Source organism: Nyctibius grandis, chromosome 3 (assembly GCF_013368605.1).
Source record: "Nyctibius grandis isolate bNycGra1 chromosome 3, bNycGra1.pri, whole genome shotgun sequence".
NCBI classification, from domain to species: domain Eukaryota; kingdom Metazoa; phylum Chordata; class Aves; order Nyctibiiformes; family Nyctibiidae; genus Nyctibius; species Nyctibius grandis.
The window spans coordinates 75,919,716-75,946,451 of record NC_090660.1 but is presented as its reverse complement, the minus strand read 5'-3'; the positions used below and the strand labels follow the sequence as shown (position 1 = coordinate 75,946,451).

Below are 26,736 nucleotides of genomic sequence, written 5' to 3'. Positions count from 1 at the left end.
ACCAGTTGATTGCTTTGTGCTTGAGGGATACTGTGTATTTTAAATTCACTACCATGAAACTTTAAAAGTAGAAAGTTTGTAAGTCTTATACATTTACATTTTATTGTGAACTTGGGTACCGCCATTGCACCTTCTGCAATCAACTTGTCAAGTGGAGAGAGTAAAACTGACTTCCCATTCATCACTTGGCACTGGATGCTCATACCCACTGCAGACTACAAATACTCTCTTTGCTCAGCTATCGTGTTAATTTAAGTATTCAGAGCCAAAAGTAAGCAGGGAAGTCAGGCGTTTTGGCAGTTGTAGTCATCTGGAGTAACTTCCTAAAACAAACACCTTCACCTAGTCCTAAGGACAATTTTCTCTCTTGATAGGTTTGCCATGGCAAAAAGAATTGAAATTGTACCTGTTTGCAGGCTATACTGCCTGCAACTGCCGTGAAGGCTGCGAAGGCACCGGGCAGCCCCCCGCAAAGCCTGCCCCACCGCCGGGCTCAGCCTCCCGCAGGGGCTCCGTCAACTCTTACGAAGGGCTGTAACTTGGTTTACTAGCGGGGCCGATTTCCCCTCCTCTTTGGAAAGACTCGGGCTGCCGCTCCGCCCTGTCGGTGCAGGTCGCGGGGGCCCCGGGAACCGCTCGCTGCCCGGCAGAGGAGGGAGGTCGGAAGGCACGAGAGTGCCAGGCGGTACTGCCCGCCGCAGCGGCGCCCCGGCCCGCAGGCGGTGGCGGGCGGTGGCGGGCGCGCCTGCGCTCCGCCGCGTCGCCCGGGGAGGCGGAGGCGGCCGAGGGGGACCCGGCGTTGTGACAGGCGGGGCGGGGGCGCAGGGCCGGCTGGTTCCCTGGCTCGGCCGCGGGCCGCCCCCCTGCGCCGCAGGCACGGTGAGTAGCCACGTCTTTCTTCTCCGCGGCGGCCGGGAGGAGGGAGCCTGGTGCGCCCCGCCGGCTCCCCCGCCCTTACCCGCTGCCCACCCTCCGGGGTGGGGGGAGAGCCGCCGCCGGGGCGCGGTTGCTCGGGCTGCCGCTGACTCCCCCGCCCGCCCGTCTGCGCGGCCGCGCCGAGCAGAAGGCGGCGGGGAGACAAAAGCGGACAAAGGAGGCACGACGCGTGTTTCTCTGCCGGCGTAGGCAGGGCTGGGCATCGGGCGTCGCTCGTCGGTCCCGCGTGTCCGCGGGCACGGGGGGCACCCGGGCGAGCTGGGGCGGCGAGGTCGGCCCCGGGGTGCCGGGCCCCGGGGTGCCGGGGTGCCCGCCGCCGCTGCTCTGGCATCGGCTTTGTTCCCTTCTCCTCCGCCCGCTGCCGCTCCCCGGGCCGCCGAGTTGTAGCGGAGTATTTATTTCAGCGTGTTTATTTTTAGGCTGGAAAATAAAAGGCTTGGCACGGCGACCTTTGGCTGTCGCATCCGGCGCCAAATAAAAGGGTCGCGTTCTGGCCGAGGCCCACGGACGTGTCTGTCCGCCCCTGCTCTTACGTAAACCCATGTGGCTGTCCCCAAGGACGCGGTCCCCGGGGCGCTCCGGCTGCCCTACGCCCCGTCGGGGCGGCGGGCGCTTCCCGGTCCTCAACGCAGACCCCGGGGTCGCGCGGGCAGAGGCCGGGGCGGCGCGGAGGGGTGGCTCAGGGGTCGGCGGCGCTGACCTCCCGTGCTTGCTCTCCGCCCCGTAGATCGGCAGCACCCCGGAGCTCTGTCACCGGCGTCGGCGGCGCCGAGAGAGAAGGATGCGGGCGGCGGAGCGGCAGCAGCAGCGGCGGCGGCGGACGGCTCTCCCCCGCGGCGGCCGGGCTGGCCGCGGGGCCCCGGCGGGCGGCTGCTGAGCGCGGCGCCGCGGGCATGCGGCGGCGGGGAGCGGGAGCCGCCAGCAGCGGGGGCGCCCCGGCGGGCGGGCGGCCTCTTGGGCGAGACTGAGGGAGGATGGAGCCACAAAGGACTTTAGCTGACACGTGCGGCGGGGCGGCCGGCGGCCGCGGCTAGGGCCACCCCCCTCCCCTCCCTCCTCCCCTCACCGCTATGCTGCGCTCCCGCCGGGCCCCTCAGCGCGCTCGACGCACGGCGGCGATGGAGCCGGCCGGGCTCCTCTGAGGGTCGGCGGGACGCAGCATGGCCTCGGCGGGGACCCCGGCGCAGCGGCGCCCCGGGGCGGAGCGGCCGGCGGCGGGGGGCCGGGCGGAGGCGCCGCGGTGCCGCAGCCTGCCCGCGCTCGGCTCCCCCCTGGCGGCCGGGGGGGGCGGCGGCGACGGCGCCCCGCCGGGCCCCGCCGCTGGACCGGCTCCCGAGGACGGACACGGCGGGGGAGCCACCGACGCTGGAGCTGCTCGGCCCCCCACCGCCGCTGGCGGCAGCGGGAGCTTCCTCGGGAGGACGGAGCGCGGCCAGCCGGCGGCGTCCGGCCGGGGGGTGTCCCCGGGGCCCCCGCTGCCGCCGCCACCGCTGCTGCTGGTGGGCCCCCCGGGCAGAGCGTGCCTGCGGGCCGTGTTGGCAGACTCGCGCTTCTTCTTGGTGTGCATGTGCTTCCTGACCTTCATCCAGTCCCTCATGGTCTCCGGCTACCTGAGCAGCGTCATCACCACTATCGAGCGGAGATACAGCCTGAAGAGCTCGGAGTCGGGGCTGCTGGTCAGCTGCTTTGACATCGGGAGCCTGGTGGTGGTGGTCTTCATCAGCTACTTCGGGGGGCGCGGACGGAGGCCGCTCTGGCTGGCTGTAGGGGGGTTTTTCATCGCCCTGGGGGCTGCGCTCTTCTCCTTACCTCATTTCATCGCTCCGCCGTACCAGATACAGGAATTGAACTCCTCCGTCAGTAATGAGGGCTTGTGCGTGACTGGCAATGGCACCGCCAAAGAGCAGTGGGACTCGCCGGTCTGTGTCAAGGACTCGGGTGGAAACGACCACTCTCTCTATGTCGCTTTATTCATTTGTGCCCAAATCCTCATTGGCATGGGCTCGACACCCATCTATACCTTGGGACCAACCTACCTAGATGACAATGTCAAGAAAGAAAATGCTTCACTTTACCTAGGTAAGACATCTAAGTACCAGGATGCTTTGAAGGCTGAACCCCATATCTCTCTGAGGGACCAGTTACAGGTACTTCTGCCCTGTTCCTTCTGAACACCACCGCTGCTAAGCTCTCCTTCTGAAGTGAACTTTTGAAGTAAAATTGCCATGCTTTCCTGTTTTAAAATGTTTTGTGGAGTGGTGAACAGCAGTAACAGGGGAAGCTAATGTAGCGTGCATAAAAGTGGCTGTACTCACACTTCCTGCAGGGGAAACGGGAGAGCAGAGAAGATCGGCTTCTCTAGTGCTACTCAGCACCTGGCATTAGCTGGTGACTTTTTCAAAAAGCAGTGTTAAAGTTTGCCATGTCCATTCACGTTTCTTTTTGCTAATGCAGAAGCTATATATTTCTAAATTTTGGTCAGCATGCCTTTAGCCTAGAGTCTCTGTCTATAATGTTAATGTTTTATAAGCACTTTGGGAGATTTTGGCATGCTTCCTTTTACTTTTCCAGCATTCATTTATCTTTAACTAGCAATGAATTTTGGTTGGCATTGATAAATCATTGGCAACTCAGAAAGAGTTAAAAAACTGTTGATAAAACAGCAAGTGAAACCTTCAGGGTTAAAAGCTCGGTTACGGGAGCTCAAGGGACACAGAATGAGAGTCCGATCTGGCACCTGGCTTTTGGCAGGTACAGTCAGGGCTTCCTGATAGTCATGATGGCAGAAAGGGGTTTCTCAGATAACTGGGTATTAAACTTTTTTGGAGTTCGAGCATGATAATGAACACCATACTTTTTTGATACTTTGTGTAATGCATAAGGAGATTGGCTGTTCTCTGACTTTGCATTAGTATCTTACATGATTCTGTTAGAAATGAACCTCACGTGTACTCCTTCAAATTCTTTTCAAATAAGGAGAGGCACTTACGGGGCTGAGAGAGCTGCTAAGGGGTTCTGCATGCTCAGTGTTACCATTTGTAGTTCAATTTACTTCGGCTTTACAATAACTGGAGATAATAATTCCATGTAAAATAGACATATATGAAAGGAATACACTCAGTATGTGTGTGTAATTACTTTGTTAAGCAAAAGTAGTGATCTGGATCAGTATTTTTATTCCTTTTGACCTGTTCTTTAGCAATTTGACTGCTCCCTGAACTGTTTTAAAGCCATGGGCAGTCTGTGTTCAGTGTCTGGAGGAAGCCTGAGGCACTGTGCATTTTTGGAAGGAGGGAGAGATATTACCTGTGTTTTGTGTATTATTCTCACAGCATTGCTAATCTGCCTGATGAAATATTTGCCAAACTATTTTGCCTCTCTTCCTCCCCTCTGAGAAAGGTTAAGTGGTGTGGAAATTTAGATTAACCTGGAAACAACTTTATTGGCAGTATGAAACAGCAAAGCATCTTGTTGCTGAGGTTAGTAACTGTAGTTTGGAGCAGCAGAGAGCGAGCTGAAACTTTTGCAAATAGATGATTTCATACAGTCCTCAAAAACATGGAAAAAGGGGAAATGGAAAGGCTGTGGGTGAGGAATGAAGGGTAAAGCGATGTACGAGAGGAGGAAGCCTTCACCGAAGGGGGAAGCAAGGTCAGTGGTCAGAAATCCTCACTGTGCAGGAGCAATGATGCCTGCCATTGAAGCGCTTCTAGCGCAGGAAATGGTAATAAAGTGACTCGGGTAACTTTTAATTGCAGCAAAGATCAGCCTTAAAGTTAACAAAGGTAAAAGACACCAGCAGCTGTTGGAAGACTCTATGTGACCCTGTCGCCAGGTGCTGAAGGCAGCTTTGATCTATACTGGGAATAACCTCGTAGAGTTGAAGTTCGTATGCAGTGATACACAAAAGTAATGATGAGGTACCCAGCTAAAGTCTACGTGAAACAGATATGCCTGTGATCTGATTGTGTCCACGGGGAGAATTAAAATGAACACAAAGCATATTTAAACATCGAGTAAAATGTACCATCACCTCCTTTCAGTCTTTAAGCTGCTCAGAGCTAGAAGCAACATTGCTTTTCGTTGGAGATCTTGGTATTATCCTTTTTAAATAGTGTGAAATTCTGAGGAAAATTGTAACTTGTTCAGGTTTGACTGTTTACCTCTCTTTAGTCATTTACTTAATGACTTTTTGAGGGGTAAGAACAGAGTTCAGTGGAAAAAAAAGAGCATTGTTTGGCACGTTGATGTGAGCAAACATGTTTTTTGGAGTTTCTCAGATGTCTGGAATGTTTCATGTACTCAAAGAGAGGGATTTGTGGGCAACAGGCAGCCCAGTTGGGTGTGGGGATGGGCTAGATAGAGGTGGCCAGGGCATGGCTCTGCAGGCCAGCCACCACACATCTTGCATTACGCAATGCCTGTTTCTCAAGGCAGTGTGATTTTATTCCTGGGGTGAGCTATGAAAATGATGTCAAAATGTAAAATGCATGTACGCATGTAGGCATGAGCTAACAAAAAGTCTTGGAGTGGACCATGGGAGCTGAGAGGTTTTGAAAAGAGAAGAAAGTCTGGTGAAAGAGATCCAAGTCTTACAGGTGTATGTGTCTGAGTGAGGACAGTTAATTAAAAAAAAATGTATCCTCTAACATAAAGTGGAAGGTCACTAACGTGTTTGTTCGTAATCATGCTGGTATTACATTCTATGTTTTTTTTCCAAAGAAATGTAACACATATAAAGATGTGTTTAGGTGAGAAACATTTGCTTACAAGCATGCACATGATAAGAGTTCCACCGAAGTGCAGAACTGAAGACCGTTTCCACTCTGTGATTGTGCCCACTAGTCGTAGGTCAGTAAAGTGCCCCTGAGTATCACTGATCCTGATTCTGCAAAAACTCACCTTATGTGGCTGTGGAAGCTATTTTATTTATTTTCCAAGTTAATCCAGCTCAGGGCTCGAGTGGCAATAGCATATCCTCTTAAGTGTAGGCATGCAAGCTCAATGTGGACAGCTGTTTTAACATTCCTGGCTGGAAGTTCTGCTCTCAAAAAACATATTTGATGCTTATACATAGTCTCTTGGCTGCCTACACTTAAGTCCATCTGTCAGGGTGGCACGGCGCCAGTTTACAAGGTGGTATGTCATTTTTAGTAGGACAAAGGTGCCAAGCAGGGATGTGTGTTTGGGCCGCCTGCGTAGCAATGTGCGAGCTTGCTGTTCTGCGGGGTACTTCTTCCTTGTGAAGGCAGTGCCACCTCCGCGTCCTCCTGCCCCTGAAACCTGGCGATGCTTTGATGCCCTGATGCTAACTTTGAGAAAATGTATGACATTAGGCTTGGAAACAAGTCATGATTGTAACAGGTGCCTAGGAAATATAAGAACCCGCTCCCTTAATCACAGATAATCCAAAGTGGAAGTTACACACTTCCTGTAAAAACTGGGCAATCACTAAGTTGTCTTTGTCCGATCTTAAAGTCTCTCACTTCTATGCTCAACTGTACCGTAGCATGTCTGTCAGCTGTCCGCTGTGTGCAGGTTCTCCTTTTAATTAATTAATTAACTGAATTAATTGCAATTAAGTTTGGAGTCAAATTGGACTTCACGAGTCTTGTTTTGTACTATTGGTGTTTTTGCCACTTGTCAAATTCTAGCACTTAAACACAGTGTGTTTTGTCTAAACGCTGTGGGTCTTTTTGTAGGGCTCCAGTAGTTTGTCTTGAATGTGAGTTTACCTAGTGATTGTATTATGAATTTTAAAAGCAGTTCCTTAAAATTAACTGTGGTGCTTGGAAAGGGAAGTTTTCTTAGTGGCATTACAGTGCCTGAATAATTTTTAAATACTTTGCTTCTTTTGCAAGTGGGTATTGTAATAAAAAAGGGATTTACTTTGAAAATTCACGCATAGAAAGTCAATGTTAGGTTTTACAGAAATATTACATTAATGAAAATATTTGAGCATTCAGGAATGGCTTTCACCAGTACCCCCCAAAAATGACTAGTGGATGAATTAGTCGTTGTGCTAAGGATGTTTTATTTCAGTTTCCAGAATGCTATAGGCTGGTTAGGATAGGATATGAGAAAAGGATCTAAGCCAGTTTAATTTCATGCAGACTCTCCATAGTTTTGGGAACAAACTGTGATTACAAAATGCAAAGATAAAGCTTTTAAGAGATAAGAGCTGAAAAATTGGATACACCTGTGTAAATGGGGTTGGTACAGATAATGGCTTGAGAGCCAGGGAAGTAAAATCCTTTCCTAACCTGGAAAAAGAATAAATATTTAGACTAGTTTCAAAAATATTCTGGACTCTGGCTTTGTTTTCATGAGGATCATTTGTGGGTTGCTCTTTCTAGCATTAGGTAAACCATTTCACTGAGACTATATTCTACTTGGAAATCACCTTCTTACCAGTGTTTTACAGATGGATGCTCTATGTACCCTTCATGTCTTTTACAGACATCCCCAAAACCTGTAGATACATGTATATGTTGTTGGTGTTTATTGTGTTTATAGTTAAATCTACCCCTATATGCATGTCCCACCTGGAAGGAGAGGGCAGAAGGAGCAGTTTCACATACTCCATCAGAAACCCACCACCTCTGCCTGCTGGGTCCTGGGGCAGAGTGCAGCTGCTGGGTCTCCATAATGCACTGTTGCCTGGATATTGGCATGGGAAGCACTGGATTTTTGTGCTGCTGGGATTGATTTGTCTTGGTCTGGCCGCTTCTGGGGCCAAACCAGGACAAGTAGAATCATAGAATCATAGAATTGTTTTGGTTGGAAAGGACCTTTAAGATCATCAAGTCCAACCGTTAACCTAGAATGGCCAAGTCCACTGCTAAATCATGTCCCTGAACACCATGTCTACTCGTCTTTTAAATACCTCCAGGGATGCTGACTCCACCATTTCCCTGGGCAGCCTGTTCCAATGCTTGACAACCCTTTCGGTGAAGAAGTAACACTATGCAGTTTTATTGCCCTTTCCTATAGCTGAGGAAATAGACAGATAAATTTTACTTTTCTTCTTCACTTTAGTCTCCTGCTCCATAGGTGGACTGATACTTTTCTTTTCATAGTATAATCCTAGATACCATTTTCTTAGTCATTTAGAGAAGGTGGGATTCTGTGTCCATGTAAGCAGTGTGTGCATAATGAGTTCAATGAAAGGTGGGGGAGCCTTTCCTCTGACATTTCTGCCTGTGGGATTTAATGTCGTGAGTGATACACTTTCACTTGCCCTGCCAGTGTCGTGTCCCTAAGGGATACTTTCTTGATCTCTCCTGTTGTGTCATTGCCATTAGCTATGTCATCGTTCACAAGCGGTTTTATTGACAAAGCATCACTTGAAGTGACTGGCAAAAGGTGCTTTGCCCTTCTCGGGAGCAAGAAGAGGCTTATGCACATACTTCCCTGATTGACTCTTTCCTTTTATATTAAAGGAGAAAAACTGGGTGGGACCCATAGGTCTGAAACTCACTGAAGTCCCAAGCTGAGTTTCTTTCCTTGCCTGGCGTTTATCAAAATACTTAGCATTTTGTTTCTGAGGCCGACAGTGCCCTTTTCACCTGCTCGAGCTTGGGACTGTTTTTTTCTTGGAGAGCAGCTCCTTTCTTCTCTGGCGGGCTCTGCTGCAGGGCTGCTTTGGGCAGACAAGTGTCTGAACCTGCCGCGATCCCCGGAGAAGCTTGGAAACTTAGATTTGAAAGTGGCCTTTTAAGTAACAGCTTGTTTGTACCTTCTCCCAGGAACCGAAGGCTTGGGATCTAGTGTCTGATTACCCTGGGGCTGGAAACTTTAGCTGTCTGCTGGATACCCTGACTATTTTGTAAAGGGTCACTGTAACTGCTCCTGTTGCAAGTGGGTTAGAGATGCTTTGTGTTTCCTGCCTTTTCCCTTAACTCTCATTCAGCGTCTGCCTCACCTGGGTGGACTTAATTGCCATGAAAGTGCTTATGCAGTCAAAAGAGAGGAGACCAGATTTCTCTCTGCCATCGTTCAAAGATATATAGGTTTCTGCCTTGGCTGTGCAGGGAAGACGGGCAACTGTATAAGCTAGGCTCAACCTGCTGTTTCATCCTGAAGGCCAGCAGCTTAAAATTCTGATTTTTAAAGTCGGTGAATGGATTTAATCCATAGATTTTAACAGAACAGAAAAGTAACTCAATCATATTAGTCTCACTAGTCTCACACTCTTCTTTAAATCCTATTTTAAGTCTTTTTCATCCTGATAGCACTTTAAAAACCTTTATCTCTTGGGAAGCATGAACTCAGTTTTGCTTTTTTTGTTGTTTTTACATGCATTTCCCATTTCTTTTGAAAACAGTTGAGAAGTTACCGTGCAAAAATAGCACATACTTCAACTGGTCCCCTCTGGCAGTCGTTGCCTCTGTTGACTGTAGGGGTCACAGTAAGTGTTAGCTCTGTCTTGCGCTGCTGATGGATGGGACAGTGCCACGTGGACTCTGAGGGCAGGGCAAGCCCATCGCCTGCCTTCCTGTGAATCGTCACCAGAGCCGTCAAAATTTCAGCTCCAAGTCCAAGGGTGCCTCTGCAACACCTCTCAGCAGCTAAGGGGGATGCTGGGAGTCGTTGGGGCTGTAACCTGAAGGCACTGAAGTGGCACAGACGGACGAGGGAAATGTTTTCCCTGAGGAACCCCTAGAAGTGTAGGCTCTGCACAAGAAGGAGGCAACTCTGTTGACCCTCTGAGTCCTGGTGTCCGTGCTTTTATTCAAGCACCACGGTGATTTTACCACAGCTCGACTGGAGTATTCGAGCACATGGGCTGGAGCTAGCAAAGTCTATGGCAGCAGACGACTCTGCCGTTGCACACAAGCTGATTTCACTTGAGTCAGCCAGATCTGTACCTCAGCTCCTTCCAAGTGCCCAGAAAAAAATAGGACACTTCCCATGATGGGGAAGAATATGTCAGTGTCCGGCAGCACGGAGAAGTATGGGCTGTGTCCTGCTTTGCTGTTGAGCAGTTGGGAGTTTGGGCATCTGTTGTGCTGTCACAAGGCCAGAAATTCAGACACACTGGACGGCGTTAACGGGAGAGCTAATGAACCCAGGTCTTTCCTCTTCCCTTTCCTCCATCCTTGTCCTCTGCCAAGGTGAATTTGTTCTTACTTGAGAAATCAGGAAGTGCGAACACAGAAACTCAAGTGCTGTTTTATGCTGCTGTTACACCTGATAATCTGAGAGCACTAATTCTCATGTAGGTAAACAGTTTACTTGGCAGCAAAGACACATTACAGCAGTGAAAAACACCGTACTCTGGTATGATTTACATTTGAGCTAATCTCATGGTGAGTTTGGAGGAGATGCAGCTGGAAAAAAAAAGTATACTTTTACTTGTAATTTGACCATGCAGATATGAAAATTAATCAAAAAAACCCCATGAACTGTATAATGTGAAGTGCTTGCAAAGCAGTACTGCATGTTCACTAATCGTACGCTCCTGTGCTGTTCCTCTGATTCTGTTCACTATTTTTCAATACAGGTTCTTTTTCAGCAGCTTGCTTTCTTTTCATTAGCATACTGGGATGTTTTTTGGTTGCTCCCATTTTTTTCTTTGCATATATTGATACTAACACTTTCTTTGCCTTGCACCATGCACAGTAGGACCTCAATCTGACCGTTACCCTCTGCACCTTTTATCTTTGGTGCTTACAGGATTAGAATGAAAGCCTCAAGAGTGTCTCAGTTTTGATTTTCTTAAAATCCAGTGCTGCTCTGAAACCAGCTATCAGCTTTTCAGTTGTTTGAATTTAGTAAGTTTTTATAAATTAGCAACTACTTTCCATATTTATCTATCTGTTTTCAGTCAGCTACTTCTGATTGATACTGGATGGATTCTTGTGTAGTTGTATCCTTTCCTTTCTGGATGAATTAAGCTATCCTCTAGAGTCAAAATATTTCAGATAATCCATACATCAGGTGAACATATCTTCTGATAGACGCTTTGCTAGCCAGGGTGTGGTATTTGCTGTTTCACGCTCAAGTTGTCGTTTACTCCAGTGTTTGCCACAGATTTGTTCACAGTGCTTTACTTCAGGTGTCATGTAGGCACTCAAAGGTGCCAGTGGGCTCCTGAAGTCAAGTGCTCCCAATGAGACCTCAGTTCCCACTTCTTTTTTTTCAGTCCCTGGTTAGATTAAAATCTAAGTACCCGACCTTCCCAGAAGTCATTTTAAGAAATGCGTTTTTGTAGATAAACCAAAGTAGATAGTGAAATAGTTGTGAGCATGCTATGATGGCTGCTAACCTGTAATTACTCAAACAAAATGTGTTAAGCAAGCCTTGTTTGTGTCTAAAAATATCTAAAGGAAATACTGTGTAAGGTATTATCTGATGTTGCTGTGTGTTAAACTTTCCCAGTACTTAAAGAGAAATGGCTGTATTCAGCTGAGCTGTTGACTCAGTAGATTTTCCTATGTGTAAGACAACTGAAAACACTACCTTTTCCATCAAAGGTCCTGAAGGAGTCAGCTCATAGGCTCAGAGGTCAAAACCACCTGAAATTCACAAGCAGAATACCCTGAGGATGCTGCTTACGTGGGGTTTTTCAGCTGAATTAAAACTAAGAAAGGTGAAGGGTAAGTGGAGGTTTAGTGCCAGCGGCGTGGGACTGGCAGTGCCTCTCTGGTGTGGTCCGAGGCAGTGGGGAGCAGAGCCAGAAGGAGCTCTGGGCCAGGGGCCACCTGCTGGGACCAGTTCCAGATGGAGTCATGAGCAGGGCTGAAGATGCTGCTCTAAGTGTCTATGCAGTCCTGGAAAGCCCCTGGCAAGGATGAGGAGCTTTGGACATGGAGAGAACAGAGAAGCTTTGCTTCTGCCCATGCTTTTCTTCCCCCCAGACCAGTATTTCCTTCTTTAGCCTGATGTGCCTCTCCATGCTGTCCATCGATCCCTACCATTTCAGTAGCTGGAGTTTAAAAAATAATAACAAAATAGTTTGCCCCTTTCTGATTTTTAATATGAATTTACGTTTTTGTTTGTTACTTCATCCCAGTGAGTGAAGAAGAGGTTTAATAGAGTGTGTAACCTTCTGGAGTGCAAGTAGCTTCAGTAATAACCCTCATTTCAAAAAGTAAAAAATTTGCAGAAGATCACTACATAATATTAGAATCTCTAATTTTTGTAAGCATGATGAGCAATTTATATCAACTTGATTTAATACAGCTGTCTAGTGACAGAAATAGTGAGAGGATCCCTCGGGAAATTTTATAGTCATGGGCGAATAACATGAGCTTTTGAGTCAGCAGTACGGTAGTGCTGATGCACACAAATTCAGGCATTTATCTGGTAAGTTACATAAATGGCCTAAAATAGGAATTTCAGAAAATTAAGTTTCTTCTGTTAATAGCGTGACTGAGGGCAGGCAGTGGGATTTTGGGGTTGTCTGAAACAAGGTGTTAGTTTGTTACCACACCTGCATTGTGTAACTGGAGGAATATAAAGAGAGTAAAAAGGTTCTGGACTCAGCACTGTATCACCCTCCTGTAATGCCATACCGTAAATATTTTTTCAAAAGCATAGTTGAGTACTGAACTGATGCTTGAAGGAAAAGCTGTACTCTAAATTATAGTTCCTAAGTGGCAATTGCACTCTTGATATGTGGAAGCTCTGTATATTCATTGACCTCAGTGACTGAATATTTCAATGGGACAGTGATTATAATGGCAAAGATGTAGCTGGCTGGTGTGAGTTCCTTTGGCTGTAGATGCAAAGTAGGCAATGATATCCATATGTTTACTCCCATGGCTTCTTCAAAAGCTCTGGGAGAAGGAAGATGAGCACTTCTAAAAGAGAACTCTCTGCATTCAGGAGTACCTCTGTGCCTGGGCCTATGCAGAAGTATAAAAAGCCGCCTTTCCTCATTAGCTTTTGCTCTTTGCCTTACTTGAGATTTGCTAGCAATTGATTTTTGGTTTGCTTAGGATATTTTTTATGCTGATTGAGTTTATGGGTTATGAGTGTCCAAAGGTGGAGCTCCAGCTTTGGACACTCAGAAGCAAGTAGGACACAGATAGCAAGTGGAGAGGCATTTCACCCTGAAGGGCCAAAAAGAGTGGGTAAGGCTACAGCACCCATGCATTTGTGATAATTAAAAGAAGATTGGCCTTCTATGAGAAATGAGGTAAAACTGATCGATTGACTAGTATTTGCCAGGCCAACTAATTGGAAAGGAGTTGAAAAGAGCTTTTAAACCTGGTGAGTCAGAAGCCTTGGGTACGTATGTGGGTATATATGTGCCCTCTCAGCCTGTGGTAAGGATAAGAGATTCAATTTACCAGAGAATAATAGAGGAATATATGAACTAATATAATTTTAAGAGTTCTTACACGTGTGTTGTTAGAGCAGCTATTACTCCTTTGGGTAAGTAGTAATATTGTAAGTCTTTGGATAAAATGAACTGTTTATGATCAGATAGATCTGTAATTAACTTCCCTTCATCCTTCTTCATCCCCTCTTCATCCTCCCCTGCATCCCCACACTCCAAATTTAAAACCTACAAAAAGAGGAGCTTACTGTGGGTCTGATGCAGTGTAATGCTTTCAAGAACCCTCCATGTTTTAATTCTCAGAGCTGTACTGTGTATTTATGCATATCTTGAGTATTACAAGGACTGAAGAAGGGATCTGTCATATGTCACAGTTTCAGGGTATGTGAGAAATGACATCTCATTGTTTGCCCAGGTTGGCGTACTGAAATCTTTTGCTAACTAACTGTTGGGTCAAGGTTGACCACTTTCTTGTAGGAGAAGAAGCCATTACTGGTACAGACAGTGAGAGGACTGCTGAATGGTCGTGGTAGAAGAGTTTGATAGCCATGAGGTTTATATTAGCAGATAGGCATCCTACACTATGAGCCAGCTGCTTTGTTTGAATTGTGCCTGACAGGAAAAAAATGGTGGGGTGTATTAAGAATGTAGTGGATTTCCCTAGTCTGGTTTAATAAGATGCTCAGATCAGTTATTTTGTGGTGTGAGCATTACAATTTCTCCAAAGTACAACTGCTGGACTAAGCAACTCTTCTAGTGCTGGATTAATCCCAGTTTGCGTGACCTGTCCGGAGATATTAGAAGAATTAGTAGCATAGCATTAGAAGAGATGGTAGCACAACCCTTGAGACTGTGTCAGAGAGTCCCTGTGTGCTCAGGACTGCTGTCTGCTGCTTTTCTGCTGAATCAGGATACGGAGTGTGAGGAGCAGCGTGGAGGAGTGAAAAATAAAACAACAATTCTGCCCTCAGTTTAGGCTGTATTGCACTCCTGTTAAACTGAAAACAAAAGAATTCTTAGTTTTTTGCTTTTCCCCCCTCATTTTCTTGCATAACAAAATGGTGTGGAGCTTGGGCAACTGACAGCTGGTGGTTTTCTGATGTGGGAGATTTGACTTGAATATATGTGTGGGTGTGATGGTACAAGGCAGCCTCTTCATACAACCCCTTGGTGCTGTGCTGTATGCTCTTGTTATACATAGTGCCAAAATAGACAGTAATCCTCTTATGTGGGATTGTGAAGCGAGTAATAATAGAGCACAAGTCAGTGTCATCAGTTCAGAGCTGTTTTTTTGATAAACATATTTGTCGTTTGTGTCTCCTAGATTCTTTAGTACTTTTTAAACTTTATATTAACTAAGTCCTCCTCTCCAGCTGCAAATGTTGATGTTTCACAATTGTAATGTCAGTTACAATCAAGACCTTTCTATTCATCTTCCTAATTGATGCACTTGCTTTAAAAAGGTCACAGAGATTTTGAGTTTTATAGTTCAGCTCATTTCCCAATACGAAAAATTCAGGTGAAGAAGAACTGTAAGATCGCTTTAGTGAAGAAGAACTGTAAGATCGCTTTAGTCTGCGTAAAATGTTTCAACTGTCTTACGAGGCACCCTGAAAAGATCTGAAGCAATCAGAGTTACTATCTGCAGGCTGTTCATCCCATTTAGAAAACACAAAGTTAGCTGCTGTGCAGCCGGGCAGGCAGGACAAGTGTGTGCTGGAGGAGAGAAGCAATTAGCTCTACAGCAAGAGCAGTCAGAGCAGAAAGGAAGGTCTGGAGGCGTTTAATTAATACTAATGCTTTTGTGCTTATGGAGGCCAGAGTCATCATAGGTTACTGCTGCCTTGGTCTTGTGCTTCTCAAGTCCGGCATCTAATGAACGTTAGATTCAGAAAAGCTTTACAGAAAGTTAATAAATCATAACTAACTATAGGCACATTCATATTCCCCCTGAAGAAAATGAGGTGCGCCTGATATTGAGTGGGAGCAGCATCCCATCTGTAAAGCTTTTTAATTTTTCAACAGTTAACAAGTCCTTTTGAGATTTTTGTACCAAATTTATTTAAGTAATCTGAAATAATGAAAATACATGTGGTTTATTAAACATTTCTCAAGTTACCAAACCAATAGGGAAAAATAAAATAGGGTTGCTTTTCCATTGTGTAAACAGTTTGGGCACAGGTATCCCTTTCATTAATCTGAGTTTGATGACAAAAGTACTTTTGATGGAAGAATGTTTAGCCATCAGGTGTTTATTTATTTGCATAGCTTGACATTTTGAGATGCATTTTTGCTCTTTATTTCTCAATTCTTATTATTCATGTCAACTTCCATTCATTCCTGGGTGGAAGATGCAAGTAATGTCCCATTTGGTTTGAAGACCACTCTCTGTGTAACTCTTCTTGCTCCTCTTTTCATCCAGCATGTCATTCAAGGCATATTTAGACTCCAGGAGGCTGGAGAGTACAAATTTCTCCATTTGCTCCCACTGAGAATACCAGCTCTGTGGTTTCAGGCTTACCTGTTTTGACATTTTGTAAATGTCAAAACATGCAGCCAGTCGGCAGCAGCGGCAGCGGTGGCAGCAGCGGCAGCGACTGAGGTGAGTGTGGGGCGAGGGTGAGATCGGGCTGTACCGGGCGGTTTTCATACTTTGGGCCCCCCGAGCAGCAGCCCCGAGCTGCTTCCCCCTGGACCCGGAAGTTCCCGGCAACGAATCAGGAGAGGGGGGGACATAACACCACCCCCTGTCGATCGGGTGATAAAGAGCCTCCTGGAGGACAGGGACCCTGCCCAGAAGGTACAGGGGGAGTCAGCAGTGACTGTGTGTGTCCCAGGGCGGGGGAGGCCACAGCCGTTTGCAGCTCGTTGGGGAGGGCGCTGACTCCCTCCCAGTACACAAGACGAGGAAGGTGCCAAGGGGCTGTGAACCAGCCAAGCTGTGAAGGCGTCAAGGAGCTGTGAACCAGGGGTGTCACCAACAGGTATTTCCCAACTCAGTGAAAGAACAATGGTCTCCACCCGGCGGAAGAAGACCAAAATGGATGTGGGAACCCAGACAGAGCTCCCACGGAAGGAGGCGATGGTGCAGGTTGCAGGCTGCAGGGAATGCTACAGCGTCTCTGTGGTGTCAGGGGGCTGTGTGCGCTGTGAGCAAGTAGATGATCTGCTCGGCCGAGCGGCACAGCTGCAAAGCCAGGCTGAAAGGCTTCGAGCCAAAGTAGAAAGGCTTAGGAGCATTCGGGAGGCTGAAATGGAGATAGACTGGTGGAGCCAGGCTCTGCCCTCCCTGCAACAAAAATGGGAGCACCTGCCGGAGAGCTCCCAGGATCGAGGGACCCCTGTACTCTGCCCCTCTCAGGTGGAAAACAATAACCTAGAGGAAGGGAGTGAGTGGAGGCAAGTCTATGGCCGTGGCAAAAGGCGAGTGCCCTCCTTGCCTACCTCGCCTCCACAGGTGCCTCTGAGCAATAGATATGAAGCCCTAGTGGAATACAGCCAGTCCAATGGGGATGTGGTGGAGAGGCAACCTATATCAGAGGTCCCACCACAGTCAGAAAAACCTGACAGGCGTATAGCTACCTCCTCCACAAGGAAGAAGAGAAGAGTTTTAGTGGTTGGAGACTCCTTCCTAAAGGGATCTGAGGGCCCAATATGCAGAGCTGACCCCCATCACAGGGAGGTCTGCAGCCTGCCTGGAGCCCGAATCAGGGATATGACCAGGAAACTCCCCAACCTGGTGAAGGCCACAGACTACTACCCCCTGCTGATCTTCCAGACAGGTGGGGAAGAAGCTGCATCCCGTAGTCTGAGGGGGATGAAGAAAGACTACAAGGCCCTAGGACGGTTGGTGAAAGAGTCTGGGGCACAAGTTGTTTTCTCCTTCCTCCTTCCATTTTCAGGTGATGACGTGGGATGGAATAGTAGGATTCTCTCTATAAATGCCTGGCTACGAGACTGGTGCTACAGGCAGGGCTTTGGGTTCTTTGATAATGGCTGGTTTTATAAGACACCAGGCATGACAGTGATACATGGGAAAGGTTTATGTCGTAGGGGCAAAAGGGTTCTGGGACAGGAATTAGCAGGGCTCATTCGGAGAGCTTTAAACTAGATTCGAAGGGGGATGGGGTAGTAGCTGGGCTTGCACCACTGGGGCAACGCTCTAGTGTTGAGGTAGACCAGGAGGCCTCCCATCCCCCTGGGGTGAAATCGGTGTGCTCAGCTCGCTCCCTGAAATGCCTGTACACCAATGCGCGCAGCATGGGAATAAAGAAGAGGAGTAAGAAGTCCGTGTTCGGTCGGGGGGCTATGATCTAGTGGCAATTACAGAGACTTGGTGGGACACCTCGCATGACTGGAGTGTGGTCATGGATGGCTATGTCCTGTTCAGGAAAGACAGGCCACTAAGGAGAAGTGGTGGAGTTGCTCTTTATGTGAGTGAGCAGCTAGAATGTATTGAGTTCTGTCCAGGGCGGATCAGGAGCGAGTTGAGAGTTTGTGGGTGCGAATTAAGGGGCAGGCTGGCAGGGGTGATACTGTTGTGGGTGTCTATTACAGGCCACCGGATCAGGATGAGGAGGGTGATGAGGCCTTCTACAGGCAGCTGAGAGCAGTCTCTCAATTACAGGGCCTGGTTGTTGTGGGGGATTTCAACTACCCTGATATTTGCTGGGAGGCCTACTCAGCCAGCCATCCTCAGTCCAGGAGGTTCCTCCAGTGCATTGATGATAACTTTCTGATGCAAATGGTGGATGAGCCAACTAGGAGAGGAGCATTGCTGGATCTTATCCTCACTAACAAGGAGGGTCTGGTTGAAGAGGTGAAGGTTGAGGGCAGCCTTGGTTGTAGTGACCATGAGATGGTAGAGTTCAGGATCTCATGTGGCAGGAACAGAATAGCTAGCAGAATCACAACCCTGGACTTCAGGAGGGCCAACTTTGGCCTTTTCAAGCTATTGCTAGGGGAAATCCCATGGGACAGGGTACTAGAAGGTAAGGGGGCTCAAGATAGTTGGTTAGCATTCAAGGACTGCTTCTTCCGAGCTCAAGATCAGAGCATCCCAGCAGGCAGGAAGTCAAGGAAGGGTAGCAGGAGACCTGCATGGTTAAACAGGGAACTGCTGGGCAAACTCTAGTGGAAGAAGAGAGTGTACAGATCATGGAAGGAGGGGCTGGCCACTTGGGAGGAATATAAGTCTGTTGTCAGAGGATGTAGGGAGGCAACTAGGAAAGCTAAGGCCTCCTTGGAATTAAACCTTGCAAGAGAGGTCAAGGACAACAGAAAGGGCTTCTTCAAATACATTGCAGGTAAAGCCAACACTAGAGGCAATGTAGGCCCACTGATGAATGAGGTGGGGGCCCTGGAGACAGAGGATAAAAAGAAGGCAGAGTTACTGAATGCCTTCTTTGCCTCTGTCTATACTGCTGGAGGCTGTCCTGAGGAGCTGTCGGGTTCCGGATTTAAGGTCCGCCTCCAAAGCAAATCTAGAAATAAAATGCAGACAGTCCCTGTCCGCCCCCCCTGCCCCCCGAGAGAGAGAGGGAGAGAGAGAGACCCGCCTAATTAGTAAAAAAGGAGCAAATCTAGAAATAAAATGCAGACAATCTCTCTTCCAAGAGAGAGATCCGCCTAATTAGTAATTCCAGTGCAGCCCACGTGCGGCGTGCCTGGTTCAATGCAGACAGCCCGCGCGCAGGGCCCGCAAAAAATATAAATAATTCCAGTGCAGCCCACGTGCGGCGTGCCTGGTTCAATGCGAACACCCGGTATACTTAACCTGCCTGTAGGTAAAGCACCCCCAAAAATCCTGACCCGAAATATTAAAGATTCGTGATCCTTGAGTTCGGACAAAGCACAACCGAGGCACGGTATCAACAAACTTGGCTCTGACTTTATTAGGTCCAACAATGAGGCAACTCAGTATTCAAGGAAGAGAGAGAGAGAGAGGTAAAAGAAAGAGAGAAAACAGAGAAAACAGTTGAAAGAGAAAGAATATTCACCACCCTGAGATCCAGCGGCGTCCCGCGGGAAATTCTTCCTTCCTACTTGGAAGATGGCGGTGGGGTCCCGCGTGTTCGAGCGATCCAGCCTCTTTTATAGAGTTTTTCGGCAGAATCATGTGACTGGGAGCCGTCAGTCAAGAGTTCGCACCAATCACAGGTCCGAAGGCGGGACATGTCCGGTTCCTGCGCCGTAGGATTGGCCCCTTGCCAGGCTCTCACCGGAGACACACATCCGGAGGCGGGTGGAGGGCGGGCGCCTAGCTTATTGCGCCATCTTACGTTGCCAGGCTCAGGCATTCCAGGCAGCCGCCATAAGATGTCGCCCGAGCACGTGGTTTACGATTTCTGAGACAATGCTCAAAAGGAGGGGGACAGATCCCCACAGGAGCCCCGGACCCCTGAGGCCCCAGAAGAAGTCAGGATAGAGGAGGAATCTGTCTTGGTTGATGACGACTGGGTCAGGGACCAATTAAGCAACCTGGACGTCCATAAATCCATGGGCCCTGATGGGATGCACCCGCGGGTGCTGAGGGAGCTGGCGGAAGTCATTGCTAGGCCACTCTCCATCATCTTTACTAAGTCGTGGGCAACGGGAGAGGTGCCTGAGGACTGGAGGAAAGCGAATGTCACTCCAGTCTTCAAAAAGGGCAAGAAGGAGGACCCGGGTAACTATAGACCGGTCAGCCTCACCTCCATCCCCAGAAAGGTGATGGAACAACTTGTCCTTGGTGCTGTCTCTAGGCACATCAAGGATAGGGGGATCATTAGGGGCACTCAGCATGGCTTCACCAAGGGGAAGTCATGCTTAACCAACTTGATAGCCTTTTATGAGGACATAACCCGGTGGATAGATGATGGTAAAGCTGTGGATGTGGTCTATCTCGATTTCAGTAAAGCGTTTGACACGGTCTCCCACAGCATCCTCGCAGCTAAACTGAGGAAGTGTGGTCTGGATGATCGGGTAGTGAGGTGGATTGTGAACTGGCTGAAGGAAAGAAGCCAGAGAGTGGTGGTCAATGGGACAGAGTCCAGTTGGAGGCCTGTGTCTAGCGGAGTCCCTCAAGGGTCGGTACTGGCACCAGTACTATTCAATATATTCATTAATGACTTGGATGAGGGAATAGAGTGCACTGTCAGCAAGTTCGCTGATGACACCAAACTGGGAGCAGTGGCTGACACACCGGCAGGCTGCGCAGCCATTCAGAGGGACCTAGACAGGCTGGAGAGTTGGGCGGGGAGAAATTTAGTGAAATATAACAAGGGCAAGTGTAGAGTCCTGCATCTGGGCAAGAACAACCCCAGGTATGAGTACAAGTTGGGGACAGACCTGTTGGAGAGCAGCGTAGGGGAAAGGGACCTGGGGCTTCTAGTGGACAGCAGGATGACCATGAGCCAGCAGTGTGCCCTTGTGGCCAAGAAGGCCAATGGCATCCTGGGGTGTATTAGAAGGGGTGTGGTCAGCAGGTCAAGAGAGGTTCTCCTCCCACTCTACTCTACCCTGGTGAGGCCGCATCTGGAATATTGTGTCCAGTTCTGGGCCCCTCAGTTCAAGAAGGACAGGGAACTGCTAGAGAGAGTCCAGCGCAGAGCCACGAAGATGATTAAGGGAGTGGAACATCTCCCTTATGAGGAGAGGCTGAGGGAGCTGGGTCTCTTTAGCTTGGAGAAGAGGAGACTGAGGGGTGACCTCATTAATGTTTATAAATATGTAAAGGGCAAGTGTCATGAGGATGGAGCCAGGCTCTTCTCAGTGACATCCCTTTAGAGGACAAGGGGCAATGGGTGCAAGCTGGAACACAGGAGGTTCCACATAAATATGAGGAAAAACTTCTTTACGGTGAGGGTGACCGAACACTGGAACAGGCTGCCCAGAGAGGTTGTGGAGTCTCCTTCTCTGGAGACATTCAAAACCCGCCTGGACGCGTTCCTGTGTGATATGGTCTAGGTAATCCTGCTCCGTCAGGGGGATTGGACTAGATGATCTTTCGAGGTCCCTTCCAATCCCTAACATTCTGTGATTCTGTGTGATTCTGTGTTTCCCTGATGGGTTTCAGCAGTGTGCCTGAATAAAAGGATTATCTCTGTGATGATTTACTCTTTGTGCAGGAGCACTAATATAATCCAGTTGGAGCTGTACTTGTAATCACAGACAATTTGGATAACTGCAAGGGGTGGTCCACAGACTTTTCAGTTTTGTTTAGAGATTGCCTGTGTTTAGGTATCCCTATATCACCTCTTCTACCAATGGTTACCTGTACAAACAGCTTTATTGTTCTATTTTGGGAGCAACCTTCCATATCACATTGCATTTAATATATTGTTGTATTGCACTGATTACCTGTTACTACATACATTCAGATTTTGCAGGTATTGTGTGATTAAAGTATTCTTATTGCACATTACTGTATGGTCCAGGAGTTACATGTCAAGGTAATTAGTCTATACTTTCTCCAAGGAATAAATTAAAAGTACTGGATTAGAGTCACAACATTTAATGATTATTTTTGTCGCAAGAAAAAAGCTGAACAAAAACATCTGGATTTTCCTGTTTTGATGGATTTTTAAGTGTATAGCACTTCATTTCCTTAGTCATCTGGGACTCCCCAGCTGTACGTTGTTAGTACCGTGGTAGTAGCTTACAGGTCTGGTAAACGAACATAAGGACTTGAATTCTGAATTACGGGCTTCCGAATACCCTTAATAACATCGATGTGCTGTTAATGCCAAAAAGAGGGTTAGTGTTAACCTGAGTCGGATCTGGAGGCCGTTTTCTCTGAAGGCTGTCCCTTGGTTTTTGCCAGCCAGCGGATGTGTTTTCATGCTCCTTCCCCTTCACTGTGGGTGTGTGTGTCACTGCCGCTTCCCTGGCGCTGGGTTCAAGGATTTTGGGGGTACAGCGTCGATCAGACCTCCTGCTGCACTGACTTAAAGCTCCCTCACCACCACTGGCAGGGCCAGGTTCATCCCGGCTCCGCTCCCTCCCGTAGCTTGCCCACGGCAGACGGCCCTCGTGGGAAGGACGGGGACAGCTGGGCAGCCGGGGAGCGGGTGGGAGCTCGTGTATTTTTAGTATTTTGCAAGAGAGGATTTTTCTTTAATATAATATTTGAAATGATGACTTCCTCATTGCGTATCTTCTGTTGGAATATTTTCTCTGCAGGTTTTTTCCCCTCTATTATTGCAAACGTTTGAAGATCCCACTCTGTAGGTAATGGTACGTTATCCATTGATACACTTCTTACACGCTTGCAAATACAAATTTTCAAGGTAATGTTGTAATTAATAATAATACATTATTCATTAATGTGGTGCTTGTGTAGAATAGCAGCCAAGTATAAAACCTGTTTGCTTTTATGCAGTATTGGATATTGAAACTAAATGATAAAATGATAAATGAAAAAAGATTATAGGGATTTATCACCCCCTCTAACAGACATGCTCCCTTTCTTTCCTCTGCAGTAGGAGTTTTTCTCCCAGCATCTTGCACAGACAAGCAAACATCTGCCCTGGATTCTGCCAAACTCACCTTGTTCTCCCTTACATCAAACATTTCATTTTCGTTTCTGAAAACCAGGAGAAATTAAATTCATACTGAAGTGTCCATACTGCAGTCTGCTTTCAGATACTGCAATGATAAATTTGATCTAGAAAAAATAATAAAATAGGTAGAACAACCTTTGAGATTAAGTGCTGTCCTTTCACTGAGTAGCACACAGGGAGATGGGTGTTATAGCCTAATAAGGCATTTCTTTTGATTCCAAATATATTATTCTTACAATGGAAGGTCAAAGAATTTTCATTTAAAAATGAGTAAAATAGGAAGATAGAGAAAATACATAATGTGTTTTTTAGAAATGGCAATAAATGGAAGTAGGTGGTGTGCAGAAATGTTAGCTGGTAGAGTTGTGTGAAGGCACAAGGCAGGACACCACATACCCCTCTGCCAGAGGGAACCTCTGTTGAGCCCCACCGGTGGGGAAGGCCTTGTTTTCAAGCCTGACTTTTCTCTTTCTTCTCATAAACAAAGTTGATGGGTCTCTGCAGAGATCAGTTTTTCCAGTGTCACAGGGCTAGCTGTGAACATCTATGCATGTGCTTTAGGGTTGGTTTTATTTTATTTTATTTTATTTTACTTATTTATTTATTTGAAACGCAGGAAGGGGAATAGCTTCCGTTCTTTAAGATTAAAACTTGATTGTTTGGCCTTCCTTTACATCTTTCCCAAGGCAGATATCTGAAGTGGTGTTATTTACATGATGACAGGCACAGCCTGAGGCACAGGAGAGCCATGGTGTGGATGACTGGCAGGAGGACCTCTGGGAAGGCTCTGCAGTGGTGCCATGCTGGTGGAGGACTTTGGAGAGGAAATTAAACAGACCAGTCAATAGTAATAACTACAATATTTTAGAATTGTTGCAAATGTTTGTTTCCTAGAACAAAATCTCTACAGAAATGAAAGCCTTGTATTTTTGTTTTGCTTTGAGTGGAATAAAATATCAACAGTAAAGACAGCACATGAAGTGTATGACTCAGGTGAGCCTACTGAATAACTAGGTGGCAAATAGTTGTTCCCCAAATCAGTGCTCTGATTTTCTACCTGAGAGTCTTCAGGATATTCCAGAAACTGGGCAATAAGGAAAGAAAGCCATTTTCTAATTTTGTTTCTTCCTGTGACAATCTGAAGACATTTCATTGACTTTGTGTATTTTTTTTTTTCTGTATCACATCAATGTAAAGGAGAACATAGTGTGACCTAAGCTTTTTACTTATTGTTTCTTTTTTAGGCCTATGGAAATAGTTTATTTTTTAGTTCATCTCCTGAGCCAGTTCTTCTGTGATTGCAACATATTTTCTGTGATTATATGAAATCTAAAAACTAAAAAAATAATAAAATACTCTGTTAAACAAAAGATTTTCTTTCTGGACACTTATAAAGGTACAGCTGAAATGAAGGGATGGATTCACAAAAAAGGCTAGGGAAGGCAGCATCCATCAGCTGCGTGCTAAATATCCCAAAGATAAGAGCCTGGGGTGGTACCTCTGAATTGTTTCTCCTGTGGAAAAGGAGAAGCCTGCTGTCAGAGTTTTCTACACAGTTTCACACATATGAGACTGGGAAGTAGCATTTTAGTTTGGTTATTCAGCTATATTTGCTAAGAACAAATGTCTGATTCTGCTGTCATCTCTCAGTGTTTCACTGCAGTGTTTTGATCTTTTAGTTGCTAAGTTTTTCCCAACAGTTTTAGTGCTTGAAAAGCATAATGCTGTGTTACTGTCATTTGTCTGTTTTGAAAGAAACATTTGCCTGATTGGTTTATCATATGAGTTAGCAGAAGGCAATTTAACCACGCTTGATCCAGTGAGAGTCTTGGTTCTGTGAGTATGTCTCCGGCTCAGAAAATCTCTGCAAAGCACTTACAAAGCGGTGAGCAAAGTAGTAGTAGCTGTGCTGTTTGGGAGCACAAACGGAGCAGCTGGGACGTGTTTGACAAGGGTCTATGCAGTTTTGGGGGTTAGAATCGGCCTCTAGACGAGGATGTGTCACTGGAGTGTAACATATGGTGACCTCAGTGCTGCAACGGGTGAGCTGCTTGATTGAGGAGAGGAGGGAATTATGACAAGAGGTTTGTCAAAGGTGAATTTACTCTGCGATGTTTGGTTCCTGTATTCTGTGTATGAGTGTTACCATAATATACTTTATAAAACAGCTGAAGAACTTCAGCTGTATAAGAGGTTACAGTAGATGAAGGTCTGCATTTCTCAGAAGTTCTGCAAATATTCTTTTTTTAACTTGTTCTGTTTTGTCTGAGCCATTTGTGGTCTGAGAGTAGTGTCAGCACTGATGGCAGAAGTAGACTTGTAATCTTTGTGTGTTTTTAAAAATTTATACATGCAATTTAGATTAGGGATAGGAATGTGTCAAATATAATTATCTGTGTAATGATATAAAAATGTGGATCTAAGCATGTCATATTAACTTATAAATAATTTACATAACATTTTTAGTTCAAGGGATTGTGATAACCAGAGAGATTTTTGCTCTTAAGGCAAATGTTTTATTGTAGATTGTATTTTTATTTATGGGGTTTTTTAGAAGCAAGTGTGATTTAAACAGAGATTGAAAATTTTAAGAGTTTTATTGCTAGTGTTCTCACATTTGATTATTTTAACTTTCACATTATAACTTTAGTTGTTCTACAAGAGACAAAACTAAGGCTTACACCACATCTTCAAGTGTACTTGTTTAATAAATATTTGTGAGTTCTGTGTTGAAACTCATTCTATACTGTCATAAACTAGACTCATGGCAATATAGTTTATTAAAATTATTAGCACAATGGATTCCAATTACAGTTAAGTAGAACATGCAATATAGGAATGTATTGCATGCTTTATATTTGCTCTTTGAAGGAGTACTAGGTGTTTACATTTTTCGGTGATTAACGTTTTTACTCTTTCTCTCTGCCTATGAGCTGCATGCTTCCACTTGTTTTGTTGGCAAATTTATCAGTATGAATGTGAAAATGTAGTTTAGAGTCCAGCAGTGTGTGAAGGCATCTCTCTTCTGTCACATGTTGTAAAAATCTCCCATAGAGTGGAAAGATGCCAGATCGATTTTCATTAGGCTTGGAAAAGCTCTGACAGCAGCAGAGACCACTGGTAACACTTGCAATCATGGTTGTTCCAAGCACCTCCAGGATCATTCTTTGAGGACTTCCCTGTCAATCTCTCTGTTTCTCTGTCAGAATAATTTAATAACTGAGGTTAAGATTTCCCAAGGAGCCTAAGGAAGTCAAGGGATCCGACTTCCAATGAATTTTCAGTGGGATGTAGGGCTCAAATTAAATTTTTTTTGCAAATGTAAGCCTGAAGTTTTAACAAATAACTTACTCATGGTAAACTGATTGAAAGCTGTGATAGTTTGCAGATTATGTACATAAGTGTAATCTTCCAATTGAATCTTCCTATATATAAAGGAAAAAAAAGAAAGAATATATGTAAATAACGAAAACCATGTTCCTTATGAGAAGGGTTGCAAATGAACAAAGTACTAGGAAAAAAAGGCCACTGAATTACTTGAGTAAGCAAAATCTAAGTAATGAAATATATTTTATTTTCAATGGTACTTAATACTTCATTTCGTAAGCCTGGCTGAGCAGTTTCTGTGTGTCCAGGCATCAGTACCAGCTCTTGTTTTTCTGGGGCGTTCTTGCTCTTCGGTGCTCTCAGTGTCAGCCTGGCAGAGAGGGATGCCCCAGGGTGGCTCGGGACAGCCTGGAGGTTCCCCGGCTGCCGCAGGGGTACCGAGGCCACCCATTCTGGGGCTACCTCTGCTAAATGCTCAGCTGATACACTGGTGAAATATGTAAAGGGCACGGGGCCAGCTCTGGTCCTTCCCTTACCTGGGTAAGGACTGTGGAGATGTCTCAAGGCAGCATGGCCAGGAAGGAAAGGTGAAGAGCTTTCTTGTCTCTTGGCATCCTTCTTTGCAAAGGATAATGACTGTTT

General features: G+C 46.5%; 1 protein-coding gene across 1 annotated transcript in view; it reads left to right on the top strand.

The window, feature by feature from the left end:
• Nucleotides 1-2,096: 2,096 nt before the first annotated feature.
• Nucleotides 2,097-26,736, top strand: part of SLCO5A1 (solute carrier organic anion transporter family member 5A1) — an 86,524-nt gene continuing 61,884 nt past the window's right edge. Inside the window, exon 1 of the mRNA XM_068396079.1 lies at nt 2,097-3,015. Within this exon, the coding sequence (XP_068252180.1) occupies nt 2,097-3,015 (919 nt within the window). The remainder of the gene's footprint in view (nt 3,016-26,736) is intronic.